This window comes from Patagioenas fasciata, chromosome 19 (genome assembly GCF_037038585.1).
Source record: "Patagioenas fasciata isolate bPatFas1 chromosome 19, bPatFas1.hap1, whole genome shotgun sequence".
Lineage (NCBI taxonomy): Eukaryota > Metazoa > Chordata > Aves > Columbiformes > Columbidae > Patagioenas > Patagioenas fasciata.
In genome coordinates, this window is record NC_092538.1 from 8,417,090 (window position 1) to 8,437,343 (window position 20,254).

The 20,254-nt window shown below is 45.0% G+C and overlaps 1 protein-coding gene across 4 annotated transcripts in view; it reads right to left on the reverse strand.

The window, feature by feature from the left end:
• The window catches only part of MYO1C (myosin IC), a 52,655-nt gene that overhangs the window by 3,674 nt on the left and 28,727 nt on the right, over positions 1-20,254 (reverse strand). For all 4 annotated transcript variants that reach the window (XM_071817059.1, XM_065853109.2, XM_065853110.2 and 1 more), the window contains exons 2-28: positions 14,698-14,853; positions 13,978-14,093; positions 11,263-11,461; positions 10,282-10,362; positions 9,576-9,755; positions 9,279-9,377; positions 8,944-9,057; positions 8,367-8,438; positions 7,973-8,092; positions 7,662-7,744; positions 6,899-7,004; positions 6,469-6,549; positions 6,050-6,141; positions 4,871-4,965; positions 4,597-4,643; positions 4,253-4,333; positions 3,993-4,098; positions 3,413-3,530; positions 3,113-3,226; positions 2,854-2,930; positions 2,658-2,726; positions 2,308-2,392; positions 2,050-2,209; positions 1,402-1,485; positions 854-947; positions 695-750; positions 363-498 (exon numbers count right to left, since the gene is read on the reverse strand). In XM_071817059.1, coding sequence (XP_071673160.1) covers positions 363-498; positions 695-750; positions 854-947; positions 1,402-1,485; positions 2,050-2,209; positions 2,308-2,392; positions 2,658-2,726; positions 2,854-2,930; positions 3,113-3,226; positions 3,413-3,530; positions 3,993-4,098; positions 4,253-4,333; positions 4,597-4,643; positions 4,871-4,965; positions 6,050-6,141; positions 6,469-6,549; positions 6,899-7,004; positions 7,662-7,744; positions 7,973-8,092; positions 8,367-8,438; positions 8,944-9,057; positions 9,279-9,377; positions 9,576-9,755; positions 10,282-10,362; positions 11,263-11,461; positions 13,978-14,093; positions 14,698-14,853 — 2,821 coding nt within the window. The remainder of the gene's footprint in view (positions 1-362; positions 499-694; positions 751-853; positions 948-1,401; positions 1,486-2,049; positions 2,210-2,307; positions 2,393-2,657; positions 2,727-2,853; positions 2,931-3,112; positions 3,227-3,412; positions 3,531-3,992; positions 4,099-4,252; positions 4,334-4,596; positions 4,644-4,870; positions 4,966-6,049; positions 6,142-6,468; positions 6,550-6,898; positions 7,005-7,661; positions 7,745-7,972; positions 8,093-8,366; positions 8,439-8,943; positions 9,058-9,278; positions 9,378-9,575; positions 9,756-10,281; positions 10,363-11,262; positions 11,462-13,977; positions 14,094-14,697; positions 14,854-20,254) is intronic.

Here is a 20,254-nt window from a genome sequence, read left to right on the forward strand (position 1 = left end):
AATTTCACTCTCCAGCACCCACTGGACAGATATTTCACTGTCAAGTCTGGGTCAAATATTCCGTGGCTGAAAGCTGGAGCAGGGTCCCAAACCGTGGAGCAACATCCCTGCGGCAGAGGTGCGATTGGGAAATGGCGTACGAAGGTGCTTGGGGAGATGAATTGAGTAATTTTGGTGACATTTTATGGAGTTTAACTTTAGAGAAACTCGAGTTTCAAGTTATTAGAGATTTTAAATGCTTGTCAGGATCAGATAATTTCATTCTTGTCCAGGACAAAGACAAATCAGTTATTTTATTAGTGTTCATTTAGCTGTAGCCAAGGTGAAGTCTGACCAAACCCCACAGCGGTGCCTGTTCTCACCTGTCAGGTTGCCGTAGTCAATCCGTTGTTTGATTTTGGATTCTTCAACTATGATGGCCGCATTTTGGGTCAGAAGCAGCTGCCGTGCTCTTGCTTTGTATCCTTTCCGGTCATACTTGATCACAGGAACTGCATACTGAAATAAGTGTTGTTAACAGTGCTAAAAATGCAGTTTAATTGTCGGCTACCCTCCCTCTAGCCTAGAGAGCCTGCAGGAGTCTTCTGGGGTACTATGAGCTCAATGTAACGTAAAATAGCTTGCAATATCTTCTCAAAAATCCAATCTGATACTTTGCTGAATAACTCCAAAAGTATTAGGACACGTATCTCACCTTAATTGCTTCATTTTCTAATGCCTGAAGGACTTTAGCATTTATCTCTTCATTACCTGTATTAAAACCAAAGAGGTAGGTTCGGAGAGAGAAATCCAGCAAGAAAGGAGTAGATTAATCCCCCCTCCTGCCTGTTATGACTTCAGGACATCTACTCACCCAGCCGAGTGCTGATGAAGAGTCTCGGAACGCTCTGAGGGTAATTGTCTTTTTTACCCTTAAAAATCTCACTGGCGATTACTTTTTGTTCCAACTGCAAGGACAAAAGATGGATTCTTGTTTAATTTCCAGCTCCAGCCCAGCAATGGCCGGAATTAACGCTTAATCACGGGCTCAGCCACTAACAAATCTACAGCATTTCATTACATGTGCTTAATGCTTCACAGGCCTTCATACGCACTATGATACTCTATGCAATTAAAAAATACATTAATGGCAACTATTATGGTCGTAACAGTTACAGCTCTACTGTTTAATGTTTATATTTCCTATTATGTCCCTTTACTGAGCATTTTTTAATATTAAAGTTCTCTCCCCCTCCATTCTTGTTCTGTTAACCAAGCATGGAAGCATGCAGCGATTTATTGCTGCTGTGACCCCCCCTGCAGCAGCAGCCTCATCCCTCCCTCCTTCATTTCCCACCAGAAACAATGCTGAGAGCCCCCTCCTGTTCTTGGGAGCTGGAAATAACGTGAGGTGACTCGTACCTGCTGCTTCCACTCGGGGCTGATTCTCTTGCAGTAGGTCCAGACCATGTTCTGCATGCAGAGCTGGCGCAGGAGCTGGGATGCCTGGAGAGGGAAGCGCACAATCAATGAGAATAGCTCAAAATTACCGACAAACCAATTCGAGCAAAGACAGATGAGCCAACTGCAGAAAATGCATTGCATTAAATAATAGGGAGTCTATTTTCCATGGTTCTAAGAGTTTGCTCTACTTGCTGTAGAATGGAGAATGAATAGTAGGAACACGCCACTTGACAGCCCTGTGCCTCCCGTACCTGCAGCTGAACAAACGGGGACCTTTGGATAAGTGGGACTTCCTGCAATATTTTGTTTCGATCAGATAAAAAGGCAATTCTGCCAGATGGAGAATAATAAAGGCAATAGAGGAAGTTTAACGTGTCCTTGCAGCCCGTTTAGCTGTCCAGAGGGAACTTAATTTGTTCAGAGGAAAAGGAAAGAAAATCTCAGAAATGGATGAGAAAAAAACCCCAGTAGCAAATAAATGGTGTTGCAAAACTGTCAATAACTTTAAACTCTATAGGTCTAACAATTTTAGTCATGCTATAATTATAATAGCTTGGATTGATTCTGCAAGCAGAGATGCAAATGCAAGGAGGACGCGGTGCCCACCTCGCAGAGCGACGGGGGAGGAGTCGGCCAGGATTTGTCCAAAACATTCTTTGGCAAATTACGCTTGAGGTTCATCAGGAAGGAGAAGCGGATGTAATCAAGGAAATACTCGTTCTCTGGGCAGCGAGGGTGGTTCCGGTAAATAAAACCTTTAATGAACCTGAGGAAGAGGAGAATTTTATGAGAAAAGTTTAATTCTATCATCTTATTGTTAAGAAATTAGTACCCATGTGGTGGTTTGGGTGACTCTCCACGCACCTTCTGATAATCTCTACTGCCCACCTCTTCTTGGCAGCTTTTCGGCGGCCCAGGGTTCCCCGCCACCACGACTGGATCGCGATTGCTAAAATAATATAAAATAACATAAGATTTTGCACTTTACACCAATACTGACTCCCTACGAAACTGGTAACAAAAAGTGTGCCAGAAATAAACAGCCCTTAAAGTGGCATATGGAAAAGAACGTAAGTTCTTAACAAACCATGGTCCAATGGATAAATGTCAATAAAAAGCACCAGCAGATGGGAACTGCGGGGTGAACGTGAGTGGTTAAAGCCGCTTCTCTTGCCCAGAGTCTCAGAGACTAAAGGTGGAAGGAAATCTCGTACCTGAGTGTTTCATGTGCAGGAATTTCTTCCGACGGTAGAAGCCTCTCCACGTGGCCTGCATTTTTGTTGCTGAAATTGCAAGAAAACCAGCAATTTGAAATGGTGACCAAGCAGAGTTTTGGAGACAAAGGGTCAACTTAACCCAATAATCAGAAAAGTGCAAAGTGTCCATGAAGCCACTCCTGAAGTGACTCACCCAGACTCTGCTTCCTCACTTCCAGAGCATCTTCCGTTGCAAACAAGGTCTTGGGAAAGCGGATAAAAATCTTTGTTCTAGAAATAGAAATGCAGAACCATTTTGAACACGCCGGAGAAGTTTGCTTCCTGCCCATACACGCCTTTTGGGATCTCTAATCTTCTCCCCACCCGTGAGATACAGAAGCCTTAATTGAAAAGCAATGACGTGGACATCCAATGATTCATAGTCTCAAATTAAGAAAAACTGAAGAACTAACCGTCCCATTTTGTATTCTTCCTGTTTGTAGCCAAGATGCTTCACCAGCACAGCCACCCCGTCGTGGGGCCGGCCGTCCCACGTGGGCCATGTTTCGGGACACAGCGATTTGTACCTGCAAATTGAGAGCAGATGAAATGTTAGAAGTGCAGTCCAAAAGGGAGAGAGGCCGTGTTTCTTGCTCCCTCAAGAAAATCAGTCTGTGAGGTGTAAGGGCTGTTCAGAACAGCTCCCCAGCCTCAAACACCCGTGGGACCGGGGAAAGGAGCAGCAGAGAGAGAGAAGTCCAAGGCAATCCCACCTCTGCAGGAAAACTTCATATTTTCTTCGATAGGCAAACCCAGCTCTGCGCACTCTGAGGTTCTCCATCAACCCGAGGTATTTCACTTGATGTCGGATTAGAACTTCATCAAATCGATCTTGAGAGAGCATGAAAACAGAGAAACATGGTTAATGTGCAGCTGTCCTTTCACCCAGAGAAGGGGAATTCTCAGTTCTCGGTTATATCTTACAGTCACCTTTAAGTTCCAACCCATCCTCATGGTGCAAGTCCCACCCAACTTCGTGTCTCCTGCCCTCCAACCCCCTTAATATACATTTATATTTAGTTCCAAAGAGTTCTCCTGTAGGATGTTTTATACAGACAGGAGGAAGAAATGAGGGAGAGTAAAGGTCATTAAAAGGATGTTACACAGGTTAATAATTCTTCACTTTAAATATGACCGTACTCCACCCAAGACCAGCGTTCCCATTCTGATCCCCAGCTGCTGCCTCCGCCTCCTGGAAGCTCCAGCACAGACCCCACATTTAAAAATCTTCTTCATCTGAGCTCTGGGGCCTAGTGGAGTCAGAGGAAAGACAAAGAGTCACCAGGGCCATACCGGCCTGTTTAGCGTCGTTAGGTTTAATGCAGCGAATGTAGGAGGGTTCTTTGGACATCAGGATTTCCATGAGTTTGGCGAGGCTGTTTTTAAACTGAGTTGCTGCCTAGGAGAAAAGAAAGAAAACTATATGACTTAGAGCTGCAGAACAAACCTCAGTCGCCCAGCTTCAAACTTAAGAGGCTTGCGTTTAGATCACTGTGTTAAGACAGAACGTGTATTTTAAAAAGAAGAAATAGTCCCAGCTCTGGTGTTCTTACCGTTTCAGGTCTCTTCTTGTCTGTCAGCTCTGTCCTGTCAAAACACTGGTTTATGATGGGATTCTCAGAGTTGCACATGGTCTGCAGAGAGAGACGTGTTCAGAGGTAAAGTACAGAGCATCATCCAGAGAACTATCAAAGAAACACGGGACAGAACTGTTTTGTTTTGCTTTTTAATACTCAAATGAACTTCGGGCACCTCAATTTGTCTTCTTATTGTGCCGCCCTAGGGACACGCGTTCACAGCTGAGTCTAGAAGAACCTTTTTCCCCCAGGTGCCACCCCGTTTTCAACCTGACTCCTCATTCTGCTGAGTATTGGAAACATCCTCTATCCACACTCACCTCCTTCAGGTTCCGAAAGAGAAGGTCATTGTTTTTATCTAGAAAACCTGGAAGAAAAAGAAAGCGCTCAGGCTGCCACCGCTGTTCCACAGGAACGTCACAAGAAGGCAGGAATTTGAGATGGGAAATTAATCTGGTTAAAAAAATGATGTGTGGATGTATTCTATGCACAGATTTTTTCTTTACGGTGTAGTGGAGCTGGTTTAATTCAAAGGGCAGAGGATGGGAGGAGGAGAAAAGAGTGAGAGACAGCCAAGGTGAGGCACAAACTTACCTGCAACGCTGTAGGTGACCTCTCCAGCGTAGTGCAAGAGCCGAAACTCCTCCCGTCCCAGCGACTTGCGAGTCTTTTGGTCAGCGAGCTTGTGCCTGGTGAGAAAGAGAAGCAGCTTCATGAGAAACAAACATTGGTTTCATGGCAGGGAATTCACTTCAAATAGCACTATGGTATTTGATTCCAAACTGGGACAACGCGAACACAGAAGGGGAGGAATAAATCTGACTTGCTGATTTTTCAAGACCAAAAGTCAATAAAGAGTTATCAACCAGCAAATCATAAAAATGTCATAAATGTATTTATGTTTATTTCAAATGGCTGAACTTTCAGCTTCCTGGCAAGGTTGCGGAGTGGTTGTGTGTGTGCATGAAATTAGAGCAGAGGCAAGAGGGCAGTGGAGGCGCTGGCATCGTGAGCTGCCCCACAGATCCTGGTCTGAGCATCACAACAGTCAGAAAGAAAAAAAGACACTTGGAGCTCCAAAACTGAGGTAAACTGACCGGTGAAATGTGGAATTCACACCCATTAACGCGGAGTGGCAGCTACAGGCGTTGGTTACCACAGGCAAAGTAGGGTATCAGCATCATCCAGGAAGCAGATGGGCAGAGAGGTGAGTTAGTGCAATAGGAACCTCTCATTTCAAAAGCACTAATGCTGCTCAAATCTTTTTACTGCATATACTCTATTTTTACCAGTAAAATTCTGCTCCAGGTTCTAGTTATTTCTAGTCCTGACTCGAGTCATCGATGCTGGGGAATTATCTGGCCTAACACTCCAAACCACAGTTTTTCAGACTTGAAGTATTGGGCCAGGGAAGAGCCAAGAAGCCGCAAACCCGCAGATGCTTTGGACGTGTTGGCAGTGGGGTGCCAGGAACAGAGCGGTGAAGGGGTGAGTCAGTAACAAGAGTTTTGGTCTCCTATTGTATCCCGAAGCAGAGTCTTGAGATGAGAAGCAGATAGTGCTGACAGGTTATTCTGTATTATCTGAACACACAATCGAATCTCTTTGCAAAAGGAAACACGATCACCTTTTACATGGCACCCAGCGTACCTGGGATGCTGCTGCCACAAACACCATGAGTTAAAATGTCGTGTAGGAACAATTGAAGCTCTAGGGTCTATCACACACTTGGATCCTAATCATGTAACCGCTCTCAGCTACGTGAACACTCACGTGAGAAAATGAGGGTGGTTCTTCACTGTTTCCTCCAGTTTCTCCAAGAATGTTGTATCCGTGGCATCCCCAGGTCTCAGACACTCTTCATCCTACAAACACACGCATTCCAGTTCGGATTTCACGCCCAGGCCAGCGCTAATTCTGCTGCACTGAAACTCTACTCCAGTTTGACCCTTTTGCCTTTTAACAGGCAGGGCCGGCTCTTAGTTCAACACATGGAGAATTGTTGAGCTGAAAAGGAAAACGCTGATACAGAAGTGACTTCTAATGGTGTCACTGTTCAGTGTATCGCAGCTCTTCTCTCCTGCCCAAATAATCCTAATACAAGCTTAGATCTTTTTTTTTCCTGTGTTCTTCCTCTGGTTTTCCACTACAGTGCCCCAAATTTTTAATTTAAAAAGGTGTTGTCAACTCACCAGAATAGAAATGATGCCTTTGAACTTCTCTTCCACCAAGTCACAAATTATTTTGTTATTGAAATACTGAACTGGTTCCCACTACAAAGACAAGAAATCACACTTGGGTGAAAACAGTTCTAGACTGGGAAAAAAACAATTTCAGAACATTTCAGACAGCACTTTACTTAAAGAATCTTTCTGTCAAATTAAAACCAAAGCTCTTTCACTCATTAAATCTTTTCCTAACATTCCTCTTCAAAAGCTTTTAAAAGAGTAAAAGACTGGAATGGCATTACTCACTTCCAGCTGTATCACACAGTTACCAAAGTGTTTCAAACGAAAGCTCTTAATTCATTTACTTTGAAGATTGTTATTAGAAGTTCCTTTCCTAAGCATCTGCGGGAGGTGCTACAGAGGAGAGGGTGGAAGTGGTGAGATGGGCTCTTACCGCTATGCCTTCCGACTCGTATTCCTCTTGTTCTGACTTTAACGTGAGCTCTATAAAGAGCTGCTGCAACTTTTCATTACAATAATTAATACAGAACTGCTCGAAGCTGCAAACAAAAATCAGAAAAATAATCACTAGGAATGTACCACAAGCAAAAGAAGCTGTAAATCAGCACGCAGCAGCATGAATGTATCTCTGTGTAAACCAAGAGAAGCAAAAGAGGTTTTGTGAAATGTTTATTTACCGAATGTATGCATTTAGTAAATTTATTACTTAGTGGATCTCATGAAAGAGTTCCAGAAGGAGAGAAAAACAGACATGAAGGGTGGAACACAGAGGAACACAACAACTTTTAGGAAGGGCCCAATAATACTGCAAATTCGAGAGTCTTCAGGTTCCACACCCCGATGGAGTTGGGGTTTTACAGCAGTTTTTCCCCCTTCACAGTGCCCTGGAAAGACACCACAACAGCCACCGCCGCAGCAGAGCTGGACAAGGGCACAGCTCAAGCTTACGCACAAATATGTCCCAAAAAGACAACAGTCTCTTTAAAATACCAGGAACATTAACAGCTGTAAATGCTAAATATTAGCTGGATGCCCCCAGTGCTAGAACCCCTGTGAGTGTCAGTTATTCGATGTCATCTCTTACCAAGAGAATCAGAGATGGAATAATGTCTTATTTCACAATGGAGAGAAAACACTAAAGTGAATGAAGCCACGCAGAGTTTACTCAATACTCAAAAACACCGACTGAAACAAACCTGTTGTGCTGGAAAACCTCAAATCCATAGATATCAAGCAATCCTAGAACTGTTGTACTTCTCCAGCCGGGAAACTCTCCTTCCTGCAATAGGGCAAAAAATAAATGTTGACATGTACTCACAGCTACGATCCATCACAGGATCTTACCCATTTAGTTACAGCATTTACTCCTTATCATCTTAATGGAAAAAAAATTAATTTAGAAAACACTATACAGCATGGAACTTATAATTTCTCTGCTTTGCAGCTAAAAGATTTGAAATTCCCTTTCGCGCTCGGTTGGATACCAACAAACCAAAGGTTTATTTACCTTGTAAGCAAGAGATTTGTTAACCTTGTTCACCAGCCAGGAGAAAGTGCGTCCGTAGATGGCCTTGGCGAGCGCATCCCTGGCATAGGCTGCCTGCTCCAGGTTCAGGGGACTGATGAGCTGCACGCAGAAGGACAACGAAACAATTCCACTGAGGGATTGAATTTCCCCAGCTCATTGTTAATAAACAGCCACTCAACGGGGCATCCTGCCTGAGCTCAGCCGGTATCACTGTCCCCACCGTACAGTCATCAGGCTGTGGGCCTCCTGCACTGACCACCAACCGCCTTCGACAAGCGAGACGGGAACTGTTTAGTTCTGGCAGGAGCTGATGCTGCGTCATTCGCTCAATTTAATTCCATCTGCCTCCCACAGTCCCAGTTCCTGTTCTTACCTCTTCCCCTTTTGCTATGATTTTCTTGTGGGTCAATGCATCGCGAAGAACAGAGCCTTCAACTGCGAGAAGCTGCGAAGTAGTAGAATATTAATTTATGAAGCAGTACGGTCAATTTATCAGAGATAGTTTTAAGAAAGGCTAGTCCCCAAAAGCGCAGTCCAGTGAAACAATCCTTTATTTCCCCATTCACACAGCAAAACTTCTTGAAACATCAATCCTCCCCTTTCCTCCCGCACGCCACCGCCTTTCTGGCAGTGATATGACCCAACAATAAAGCGGTTTCATTGTTCTGGCACAAAGAACTAAGAAGAGCTACAAGGGTTCTTCTTTCTTTAAAACTCTTCTCCAGAACAGATCTATTCCTGTTCCACTGCCTGACGGCAAAAAGCTCAGGTCAGTGGTGGATCGAGTGGTAAACAGAGAAGTTGTCTATTAAAGGGTTTTATTTCGGTCAAATAAATTTATGAAAACTTCTAAATCATATTCTAAAATGATATGATGGTACCAAGTTCAAAATAAGGAAACCTCTCTCATTCTTCTTTAATGAAATGTATCTGTAACTCGTGACACTCACCCTGGCCAGGTATTTAATCTGATTCTCTGTGGTGACCTGAGCGTTCCCTTGCTCATCGGCAGCAAACTGCACGTTCCCCAGATGCAGAACGCTGGCCACGATGCTCAGCAAGTCCTAGGGTGGGAGCAACAGTCAGACACCAAGATGATGAAATGACCACACAGTGAGATTTCTGTGTTAATTAACATGTTATGACAGCATTTTGTATTTTTTTTTTAGGATTTTTGCAGAGAATACATTCACTCTGAAGGCTGTCCATGGCCAGAAATATCAAATCAAAGCAGAAAAATTCCTTAAGCGTAGGGAAATGAGCTGTGTTGTCAAGCATGTCTTACCTCCACCTCGCTGTCGTTGAAGCTGATAATGGACAGGGCTCTTCGCACAACCTTCCAATCATTTTTGTCATTGATGGAGCTGACCCTTGCACAGTGCCCCTGAAAAGACACAGTTTGATATAAATAAGTAAACTGTCAAAGATGTAACTCAAGCTCAATGCACTTCTGCCATGTTTCTTTTCATAGCAATCATCTCGGTGTTACTTTTTAAGCAAGGGAAGGAAGCTACAAAGTCAATTGGGAAAATATTGGTCCCGTCATATAACAATATTGTAAGAATTACTCGTTAATGCACACCTTTACTAAATAGTGATACTGCTGGGGGCTCTTTTCCAGGCCCAGTCTCCGCAGCAAGTCCTCCTCCCCTCCCTCCAGCAGCTGGTAGAAAATGTGGAAGTTCCTCTCCCCATGATTCTGATGCACGACCCGGGATTTCTCCAGGAGGTAGTTCAAGATGTGGCCCCCAACAGGAGCTCCCTAAATCAAACCAGATACATGGAAATAGTTCATCAACACAGAGGAGAATACTTCTGCTTCTTGGTGGTTTATTCAAAGACAAAAAGCCTAAAAAGAGACAGAAACTTATCTGTTATTTTGTATCCCTATCTCAGCTGAAACACAGAGACAATGTGAGTTTTGAGGTGAGCACAGTGTGAGCTATCAAGTGATAATGACGTGTAGATCACGACTACAGCACATCCTGAATGGGACCTTTCTCAGAAGGAATTCAACACGCAGGAAAAGCGACAAAACTGTGAGTGTGCAGGGATTACACACTGAGAGGTATGATTAGTTTGGGAGCATCCATTTGAATGGATACCCTGGAAATAAGGGGATTTCATATCACCGTCTCCTTATAGAGAGAAATAAGGGAAGAAAGGAAGGTAAGTATGTTCTATAAAATCCTCTGGAACCAAACTTTGCTACCACAGACTCTGTTGCACTGTCACCAAGGGAATGTAACTGGGGCCAGTTCTGAAGTATAAAATAGATTTTAAGTTACCCTGTAATCAAACTGCACATCCATATATTTCCCAAATCGGCTGGAGTTGTCATTCCGAAGGGTTTTTGCATTTCCAAAGGCCTGAAATGAAAACGATTAGAGAAAAATAAAGAAGTATCAAATAAGATTATTTACAAACACTTTGGAGAAGCTGCCAGTTGTTTATTTACAGCCATTAAAGCCCGGGTTTGTCCTTTTCACAAGGGAAACCGAGAAGGAAGCAGATTGCTACCCAAATTCTAACGCTGATCCTGACACCCAGTGCAGGCACTGCAGATGGAGTACGTCTCTGAGAACAATTCCATCCTCCCAGAAAGCTCATTTTAATGCCAGTTCACTGCTGACACCATATGTCACGTCTGACAGCTTTTCCAAAGCTCCCTCTTTCATCACAGCTATTTGCTCCCAGCCGCCCGCAGCTCCGCTCGCAGCAGGGACTGTCCTAACAGGCCTGCCAGCCTTTCCCTTCACACGGGGAGCACAACTTTCCCCTGTACGCACGACACATTTGAATACGGAGCAGGAGTATCAAAGGGAGCTATAAAGGCAGCTCAGGACTGGACACTAGAGGACACCACAGCACCAGAAAATGCACCCACAAATGCATTTATGCAGGGTGACGCTGCCCGGGCTGCGGCTGCTTCTGGTTTTGCAAACTTCTGCAGCGCACCAGAGCGATTCCCACGCCAAACGCCTCCCTCTCCCCGCAGCCTGGCCGCTCCACAATCACTCCTGGTGGACTGGAGAGGGCCAAGCGAGTTCAGCGGCAGACGGACATTTGTTTGGCTCGGAAGCAGAGCGGGATTCCCCTGTGTGCAGCGCAAACGATCTGCCCACATGCCATGAACCAGTGTTCCCAGCACACACCATCCCAGACAGCTCAGTCATGCCCGGGGGGCTCCAGCTGCCCACGCTCCCTTCACTGGAAAATGTGAGTGCTGCTGGTGTGACTCAATGTCAAGTCCCGGGCTCTAGAGTTACCTCCAGGACGGGATTGGATTGTAACAGCCGGTCCTTGACAGTTTCGACCTGCTGACTGGCGGGACAGGTCACGGCGTAGTACTGCAGGATTTTCTTGGTGGCCTCCGTTTTGCCAGCGCCGCTCTCCCCGGAGATGAGAATGCACTGATCCTTCCTCTCGGTGCGCAGGGAGCGGTACGAATTGTCGGCAATGGCGTAGCTAAGGGACAAGGACAAGCAGGTGTCAGTTTGTTTCCGCAAGTGAAGGGCAGAGACTCCCCAGCTCAGACTGTCCCACGGGGTGAACTCAAAAAGAAGACGCCTCAAAAAGGACAAACTTCTTGTGCCATGGGCTGGGTAAGAGCGTGTTGCTGTTGACAGGAGGTTCCTGTGAGCACTTCCTGACAGCTCTATACACAACAACCACTGGGCCAAGAGTCTCTCTGAGTCCTTTAAAAACCATCCTTTTGACTCTCTGACCATTTCACCTACTCAGATGAGAAGAGCTTCTGTAGAAGACAACTCAATGGTGCAGATCAACTTAGTTTTCTAAATATACATGACCTCTCAACATTGGTCCCACAGGACAAAAAGGCTTTACATTCAGCAGACGTCTGGTTTTCCATCCATCTTTATTCTAGCTTATCTTTTAAGCAATGACATGCTCAGAGGTCACAACTGCACTTCACTATCTGAGTGGCTCCTGAACAGCACAACCTCTTGCAGCTTCTCTTGGGCTGTAGGAAGAACGGGACAAGGCCGCACAGACTGATGAGCATCCTGCACGCAACTTAAGCCACACACTGCCCAAAATACCAGACAGTTCTTCCTGCGGGCGTATGGCCGGGTTTATTGGTGCGGGCCCCGGCCCCTGCTTCCTCCTCTGTTGCTTTTCCTTTCTCTTCTCTTTTCCTCCCCATGACAGACCAGACAGGATCTCATACCAAGAAGCACACACACTTTTGCAACACCAAAGAGCAGGAGGATAGGTCTGACAACAGTGACAATTGCTTACAGAGAGAGAGGAAAAGAACCAGACAGAGGCAATGCAAGAGGATAAGAGGAAAAAAGAGCATTACCCTTCAAAATGCACCCACATAAGGCCTCCATAACAACACTTTTCAACTTTCTCACGTGTGGTGATCAAGCACGTATCCTGCTTCATACACTTGACCACCTTTTAGTAGCTTTTCTTTTTTATTTCTTTTTTAAACTCTCATGCTGTGAAATTAATCAGAAATAATCACACTAAAATAACAGCCATGGCCTTCGCAAGTCTATTAATACTTGGTGCTACGGCAACACCAATGAGCTACCTAGCAACACAACTTACCCCACTGAAGTTATCAAGTCCTTCTCTTCCCAACCAAATTATGTCTCTGAAGTATTTTGAAAACAGCTAAATAAATGTTAATTTAAATTTTCAATAGCAAAACCCACTGTTTTTCCAGTTGGAGTAGTACTGGTATTTGGTACTGCAGGTCTCAAGGGTTTACTTATGAGCTGCAGGTTTTACAATTTCTTATGGGACTAATTAAAACAAGAAAGAGAACGGCCTAAGGAATAATCAGCTACTTTATGGTGTAAGTCACTTTGTGTAGCGCACACAGGAACGAAAGCAGAGCTGCTTAGTGCTGCACGTGGGCGCTGCCGTCACGCTCAGTCCAGTGCCCACTGCACACAAATAAAGAGGCAGCCATGGTCCCCACGATTTTCCAGAGTCACCAAATTCTCACCCCAAGCACGTTTCAATCCAGGGCTTTTCAGGTTTCATTGTCCCACATATAGGTCCACACAAAACACTATAAACCCCACATTTTTCTCATAACAAATACAACTTCAAGTGTTCAGGCTTTCCCAAGTACTGGTGTTCCTCTCCTCTCCGTGCTTGCAGCGCATTCTGTTTTGCTTACTCTCCTGGGCTATGTGCCAGTAATAAGAAACAATCTAAATAGTTCGCTCAAAAATAATATCATTTACTCTTCCAAGACCTCTTTAAAAAAATATAAAAAAAAGAAAAGAAACTCACAAAAAAACCTCTAAGAGGTGCTCAGAATTTGGCCCTTTGTCCTGAAAGAAAACATTCTGGAGCCAAATGTCCTCAGCTCTCAGCCATCCTTCTCTTTCCGTCTGACAAAAAAATTCAAACGCATTCAAAAATAACTTTAAACCTCAAACTTCTTTTTTTCTTTTTTAAAATGGGAAATTGGGAATGCTCACCAGGCCAGACCATGTAAATAAATACATTCCTTGTTCCAACAGGCTGGCGGTATCTTAGCAACAAGGGAAATACAGATAAATACTGGTCAGGCAGTAACAGCAGAGGTAGGAAAGAACTCCCCACACATGCTCTTTCCCCCGCTCAGCCCCGCGCTGGCCGAGCGATGCAGTGGTGGGGAAACTCACGGCCGGGACACACAGACCCCAAGTAACCCTGGAACAATGAACTCCCGTCCTGCCAGGGCTGGGTGAGCGGCGCTGTTCCTCCAGCCAGGAAGGAACCAACTCCCTTTTCCAAATACTGCTCTTGCAAAGGCAACTCATCCTCTTTGGAGAGGAACAGGAATAGAAAGAGCCGCACGCCACACCCTCCGAAGGATCCTTTGTAACCCCGTGATTTTTTAGTGTTGCATTTGGGACAAGGAAAAGCCCTATTTGCTTGTTTTCACATGTCGTTCTTGCACATGCCTGCGTGGGAACTGCACAAACCGCACTGTTCACCCACAGGCCACTCACAGGTGAGGAGAAACTTCATAGAAGCTGACGCCGCGGTACCGCTCCATGTTCTGTTTAGTGTAGATTTCCAGTTCCTTGTACGGATTAACAGACACCAGAACCGAGCCAATGTACGTCTGGAAAAAAGAGAACACAAAGAAGAAAGGTTACACAAGGTCTGGCAGCAGATCCTCCGAGAGCCCAGACTGCTCTGAAGGCTGTAAATTGCACTGGGGATGCTGCCCAGGCTTCCAAAGAGGCCAAGGGTGCTGAAGAAGTGACCTCTGAGGGCAATGAGAGTGGCACTGCAGGAGTTACGCTAGACACGCTGTCCTTGCTGCATAAACAGCACCTGCAAATGGGTTTAGTGCTTCTAACAAGCAAGATTACTGGATTATTTCTGATGCACCATTTGGGATCAAGTTCAAACCCGGGGTTGCTGAAAGCCCGTCACACAGTGAATTCATGAAATCAAAGAATAAGGTGTGAGTTGGACTTTTAGTGCTGGTCAGACCTGTAACTGCCAGCAGACCTCAAGCAGAGCGCAGCAGATGAGTCCCTGCACCTGTTAACGTGTCAGTATCCCAGACAAGTTCTGACACAAGCAGCCGTGGTCTATTATGGCCAGTACCACCATCTCCAAATCCAACTGCGGAGCCAAGCCATGGTGTGTCTTCTACAGCAAATACTCAAATTCAGGTCACTGGTGAACACTTTGGCTTCTGTCGCTCTGCTACTCACATAGATCAGATTCTCCTTGAAGCGCTTACGCAGATTTTCAATAAACGCTGCTTCGCTGGTGAAGTTCTCAAGCAGGACGAAATCCTGCACGCCGACGCGGTCGCGGGCCGTCAGAGCACTCTCCATGGTCAGCCGAATTCCGTTCGTCCCCGCTCCCTGCAGCAAAGAGCAGAGGAAGTTTGGGATGTCTGTGGCTTTGTGTGCGGCTCAGTGAGTCCATGAGAACCATTAACCACAATTACCCATGGACAACTTATAAACAGGAGAGGATATCAGAATAGAATAACCCCACTACTGTTGAAAACACTAGTCAATGTATACTAACACTTTATCAGCTGGTTTATACTAATTGCTTTGATGAAGACAACCAGCATTAGGGAAAAGTTATTGCTGAATTTCCCATCACTTTAAAGGAATCAATCGATCCAACATGCATTTCATAAAGAGAATAAAAATACTATTCCCTTTCCCAGGTATCTTTTAACAGGAGTGAGACTGAAATGTGTTCTCTCTACTTTTCTCTCATTTTATAACGGGAAGTCATGTGGAGGTAAGGAATCTTTTATGACTAATGATGATTCATCTCATGAGCAAACAGCTCCACGTTGCTGACCAATTTAAAAGCTTTAGCAAGATACCCAATGGAAGAATTTTGGGAAAATGAGAACTGGGAACTGAGAACTAATGAGAAACGGGTATTTCTGCATCCCACGCCATCATATTTACTCTGGTACTAACATTCATCTCATGCATCAAGGAACTCCCGTTCCCTAACCCTCCTTTAAAGGTTACATTTTCAATGTCTGCTGACTTCTTACTTCACTCAACCTCACGTACTAAAACGGGGAGAGGAAAAGTCCACCAAGTGACTCAGTCGCTACTTGCAGGGAAAATTTCTGCTGAAGGCAATTAGACCTGGCAGACAGACGACGTACGAGGCACAGGAGAGACACTCCAGAAATCACAGACGGGAGATACGACGTATTAAACCATTTGCCTCACATCTGTCTGCATTTCCTTATCATATCCCTAAATCCTTCTTACTTTGCAAACTCCTCACAGCAAGCACCCCTCTCCTAAATCATCTCCCTAAAGCACTAATGCGTTTCAGAGAGCCTGTTTTTATATCCTGGGATGTTGCCATCACGGACACAACCGCCCCTGGAGCTGGTTCCCAAATGTGCTCACGCACTAATTGCAATACGCAGGTACCCTCTCCTGTAGCGATGTTATTACACAAATGGGGAACGCCGGACCCCTGCACAATGATGGAGGCGATTTTGGCTGACTCACGTTGTCAGGCAGTTCCTTTCTGATCCTTCTCAAGATATAATAGTGGTCAGAGCACGGGGGCTGATGGCATGCAGGGAAAAACAATACAAACAACCTCGGTCAGAAGAAAAGGAATTTGTAATAAAGGCAAAAGTCACTGAAATATAAATTTGGGGGCAAACAGGTGCAAATCCACTCAGTCTTCCGTTGTTTAGACACATCAATAATTTACAATGCAGTTTTGCCTATTTCTGTAAGTTATCATTGGCTTCCTTCCCAAAAGCCCAATGCCTGGGCATAAGCGATTGCATGAAACGAGCAGCTTTCAGAAAGAAAAATCAGTTCTTATGACTTGCTACTAGGAAATCTCAAATACAGATCCACTCTAATGGCTCAAACACCACAAAGAAACATCATTTCAATTTCCTTTTTTGTTTTTCCAAATTAGTTACATGGTTTGGAAGGTCTAAACTTTGAAAGATCCAGGCTGGAAGGAATTCTGCAGATATTGTCATAAGTAATGTTTTTAAAAATGCCCAAATGTTTCTAACCTAATTCCTCCACACTTTCAGCAAAGTGCTTTGGTGTCTTCCACTCTTTGCCAAGGAGAAGCGGAAAGGGATAAGCCCTGGAGAAGAAAGGGGGTGAGATAAAGGACAACACTGGCAAAAGAAATAGAGATAAACCGCATACTAATAAACTCTGCCTGGAACTTAAAATGCTTCTATCAAAGCAGTGCAATCCTGGAGCAGGTGTTGGACAAAGTAATGGGAACAAAGGCAAAACCAAAGAAAATAAGTAGTTTTCAAGTGGGTAAGTTGACGAATAGAGCTTTAAAACACAGCTGCCTCAAAAACGACCACGGAGAAACTTCCACCCTCGCACAGTTAATCCAAGTTTATATAATCCTAAAGACTTTCACAGCAAACGTCACTCAGCAGCTTCAGCAGCTCCTTCATCAGCCACCCCCGGCCAAACCCATCCAGCTGTGCACATCCAGCTGTGGAAGCACCGACCTGTCCCACTCGCAGCACAGAAACGGCATCAGCCGCCCCTGGAACCGGCATTGAAGGAGAAGCAATTTTCTCTTTCCTTCACACATTTTCTTCTCGCTCAACTCCAACCTCTCTCCATGAGAACAAAATCACTACCTGAAGTTTTCAGTCAGTTTAAAAAAACCCACCTAAACGCAGCTTTTCAGTGATAAATGCAACCGGGTTACTTAGTCCAATTCTCCAGAATACAAACTTCAACCACAGTGTCGTACCCTTCCAAGCCCAAATTCAATGCAAATATAAACGTCAGTCATAAACCACAACTGAGCAATATGCGCTTCTCTGTGCCAGCATTTGCTTTATTGCTTATGTCCAAGTCTACCACCAACTTAAAAGTCAACATTAACTATTTGACTGCCAATAACTTCAACAGATGCAATGTAAACCGAGGGGAAAATAAATCCTTTTCGCAAACTAGACCAGTAATGCAGAAGGAAGAAAGTGGGGAAAGAAAACACTATTTAGAAGCAAATAATCACGATGAACCATATGTTCCTACCGAATGATGAGTGTGACATTAGGGCACTGAATAAATTAAAATAACTAAAATGTTGGTAGGCAGATATCAAATCTGGTGGTTGTAAATTAATGCTAGAAAACCCAGTCTGGGGGGTTTAATATGTTACTGTAAAGCTAATTAACCATTAAAGCAGCCTGCCCATGGACAGGATTGGCTCCCTCGGTGTCTTTGCAGCGGATGGATTTATCTCTGCCAAAGCGCCTCCGGCTGACGTACAATTCATTTGCGACATCCTCTGCTCTGTGCTATGCAAGAGATCAGCCTGGAGAACCCTCAAGTCCCTGGGGCAGGGAGGGTTTTTCCACATAATGAGGAGAATACAGGCTGTGAGGGTCTGATTCGACCCTTCCTTGCGAAAATCAGTTTTCCCTGGAGCTGCTAGGAGTGAGCAGGGTAGACAAGCTGTGAACACAGGCGAAAGGAGCATCCCGCTGGTCCCCTGCACAGCTGCACCCCCTGGCTTGCCCTGGCTCCAGTACTTGTGCAATAAATTAGACTGGAAATCTGACCTGGATTAAAACTAACTCATTTTTATAATTTTTAATTATTTTAATCCAGGTCTTCTCCCACACTGGTTCCACATATAATCACTTGCAATGGCAGACAGATGTGGTAGCACGAGATTGGGAACAGCAGTAGAGACGGGCATTTTTTTGTTGTTCCTGCCATTTTTAAGTGCTTGTGAAACCACCACCCAAGGGATGAGTCTAACAGCTCATCAGCACCAAACTGGGACACGTCCCCTCCTCTGGACTTTGCCTCCCTGGCATGTGTTGACACAAGTACCTGTCTCTAAGTTGAACCCGTGTTGAAGCCAGCAAAGCAACGACCAGGAAAAAAAGGAGCTGTTAGTTTTCTGTCAACGCAGGGAGCTCAACCACCTTCCCATGGGATCAAGGGGAATGTCAGACCCAGGGCGAGGGGGACAGGGAGCACAGGGGCCCTTCTGACAGTAACAGGTCCTTGACTCAGCTCTGCCATGTGCAGCTGCCTGCAGGAATCGCAAGGACCAGGCTCAGGATCCCAACCTTTTCAGGATATCCCATGCTAAGGGCACAACCGGCACAGACTGCAAAGAGGGAACTGCAAAAATCTGAGCAATCTCCATCTGATCTTGGTGCCCGTGGGCACTGGAGTGCCTGCGCCTTCTCTGTCAAACTCACTTTTCCTCCCAAACCAAAATCACTGTCCTGGTGGTCACTGCTGCTGGAGTGAGCACACGCTGACTTTCGCCGTGACGTTTCTCAAACCCACCCCAAGGTGCAGTTCCAAGGGACTCATTCCCACACTATTTTAACCCACTCTTGGCTTTTAATCTGTTCTCCAGAGCCATCAGCACAACAGTGGCTCACTGCCAGGACAGGAAAAGTCGTCACTTCTGAATGGTGGGGACCAAGCCAGTGCAATTACCAAAGCAGTACTACTTCCACATGCCTTTTTCTTCCGTGTGATTAAATTTTGGGAAAGACTTTGAGCTGGTGTACACTGGTGCTGCTCAATGTAGCCTGCAGAGCCAGGTTTAGGTTGGCCGAGGTTCCAGCCTTTCTTTATATTCATGCTACAGAGTCAACAAGACCAGAAAATACCCTTCTCAAATCGCTCCTGGGAGTTCAAAAGCACTCAAGACTATACCAAAGAGTTCCCTAAACTGAACTAGTTAAGTCTCTGACATGTTGTTATGAAGGTGCAAACAAACAGTTTTCTTTTAGACGATGCTAAATGCCAAAGTATGAGACTTTCCTCTGCCTAGGACACGGAGATCTAATAGACCTATGTTATAATCATCTGATTTAGGAAGAAAAGTCACACAATGTAAGCAAGATTCCTGCTTCTGCATCTAAAATTTATGCCTTAATATTTTCCTCTAACAAGGCACCTTTAGAAATTAGCTGGTATCTATTCAGCAGACCAGGAGACTTGCACTAAAACAACCATAGGAAGCAGGTGCCGTATGGAAAGACGCAGGCATCTTTATCTTGACATCAAGTGAAAGATGATTGATCTGCAGGTCCCACAAATAGTTACAAAGCCGGGAACGGAAGAACAGGCAAGAACCAAATATGAGTGGGAAGGGAAATCCAGATTAGATTCTGGAAGACAATAAGAAGTCTAAAGCAAGAATGAACTTCTTGTGGGGAGGTGGCAGTTAAGAAGCATTTGTCTCCTGGCTAGTATGACATTCTTCACTGCCATGCCAAAGCTGCAGGAAGGAAAGAAATAAATTCCTCTGATTTCTACTCCGCTCTACAGCCTGGGAAAAGGTTTGGACACGGCATGGGCTAGACAGCAGAGCAGACAGAAATCCACTGTTTTATCCAGGCCTCAGTTCCTGAGGTGCAGAATGGGATAGCTCTTCTTTCCTTTTACACAGAGAAAGCAATAATGAAAACAACCGAGGTGGCCCTGGACCAAGGGATCTCAGTCAAGCACTTGCCGCCTGCCAGCGAAACCCTGACAGACTGAAGTGCAGCCACTCGGGATCCTCCTCCTTTTTGCCACATGGAAAGTTACCTGCACATTTTCAACACAGAAAACCCTGTGAGTCAACAGCTGGGGTGCAAGGAGGGCGCCCCGGGAGGCTGCTCCGCACCTCACGTAAAAACCCTCTGCAAACAACCGCATGGATTTATATGCGCTTTCCGAAGCCATTGGAGCTCAGACCGTGATTTACACAACACAAATCTCATGTACTGGACTTGTTTGATGAAAA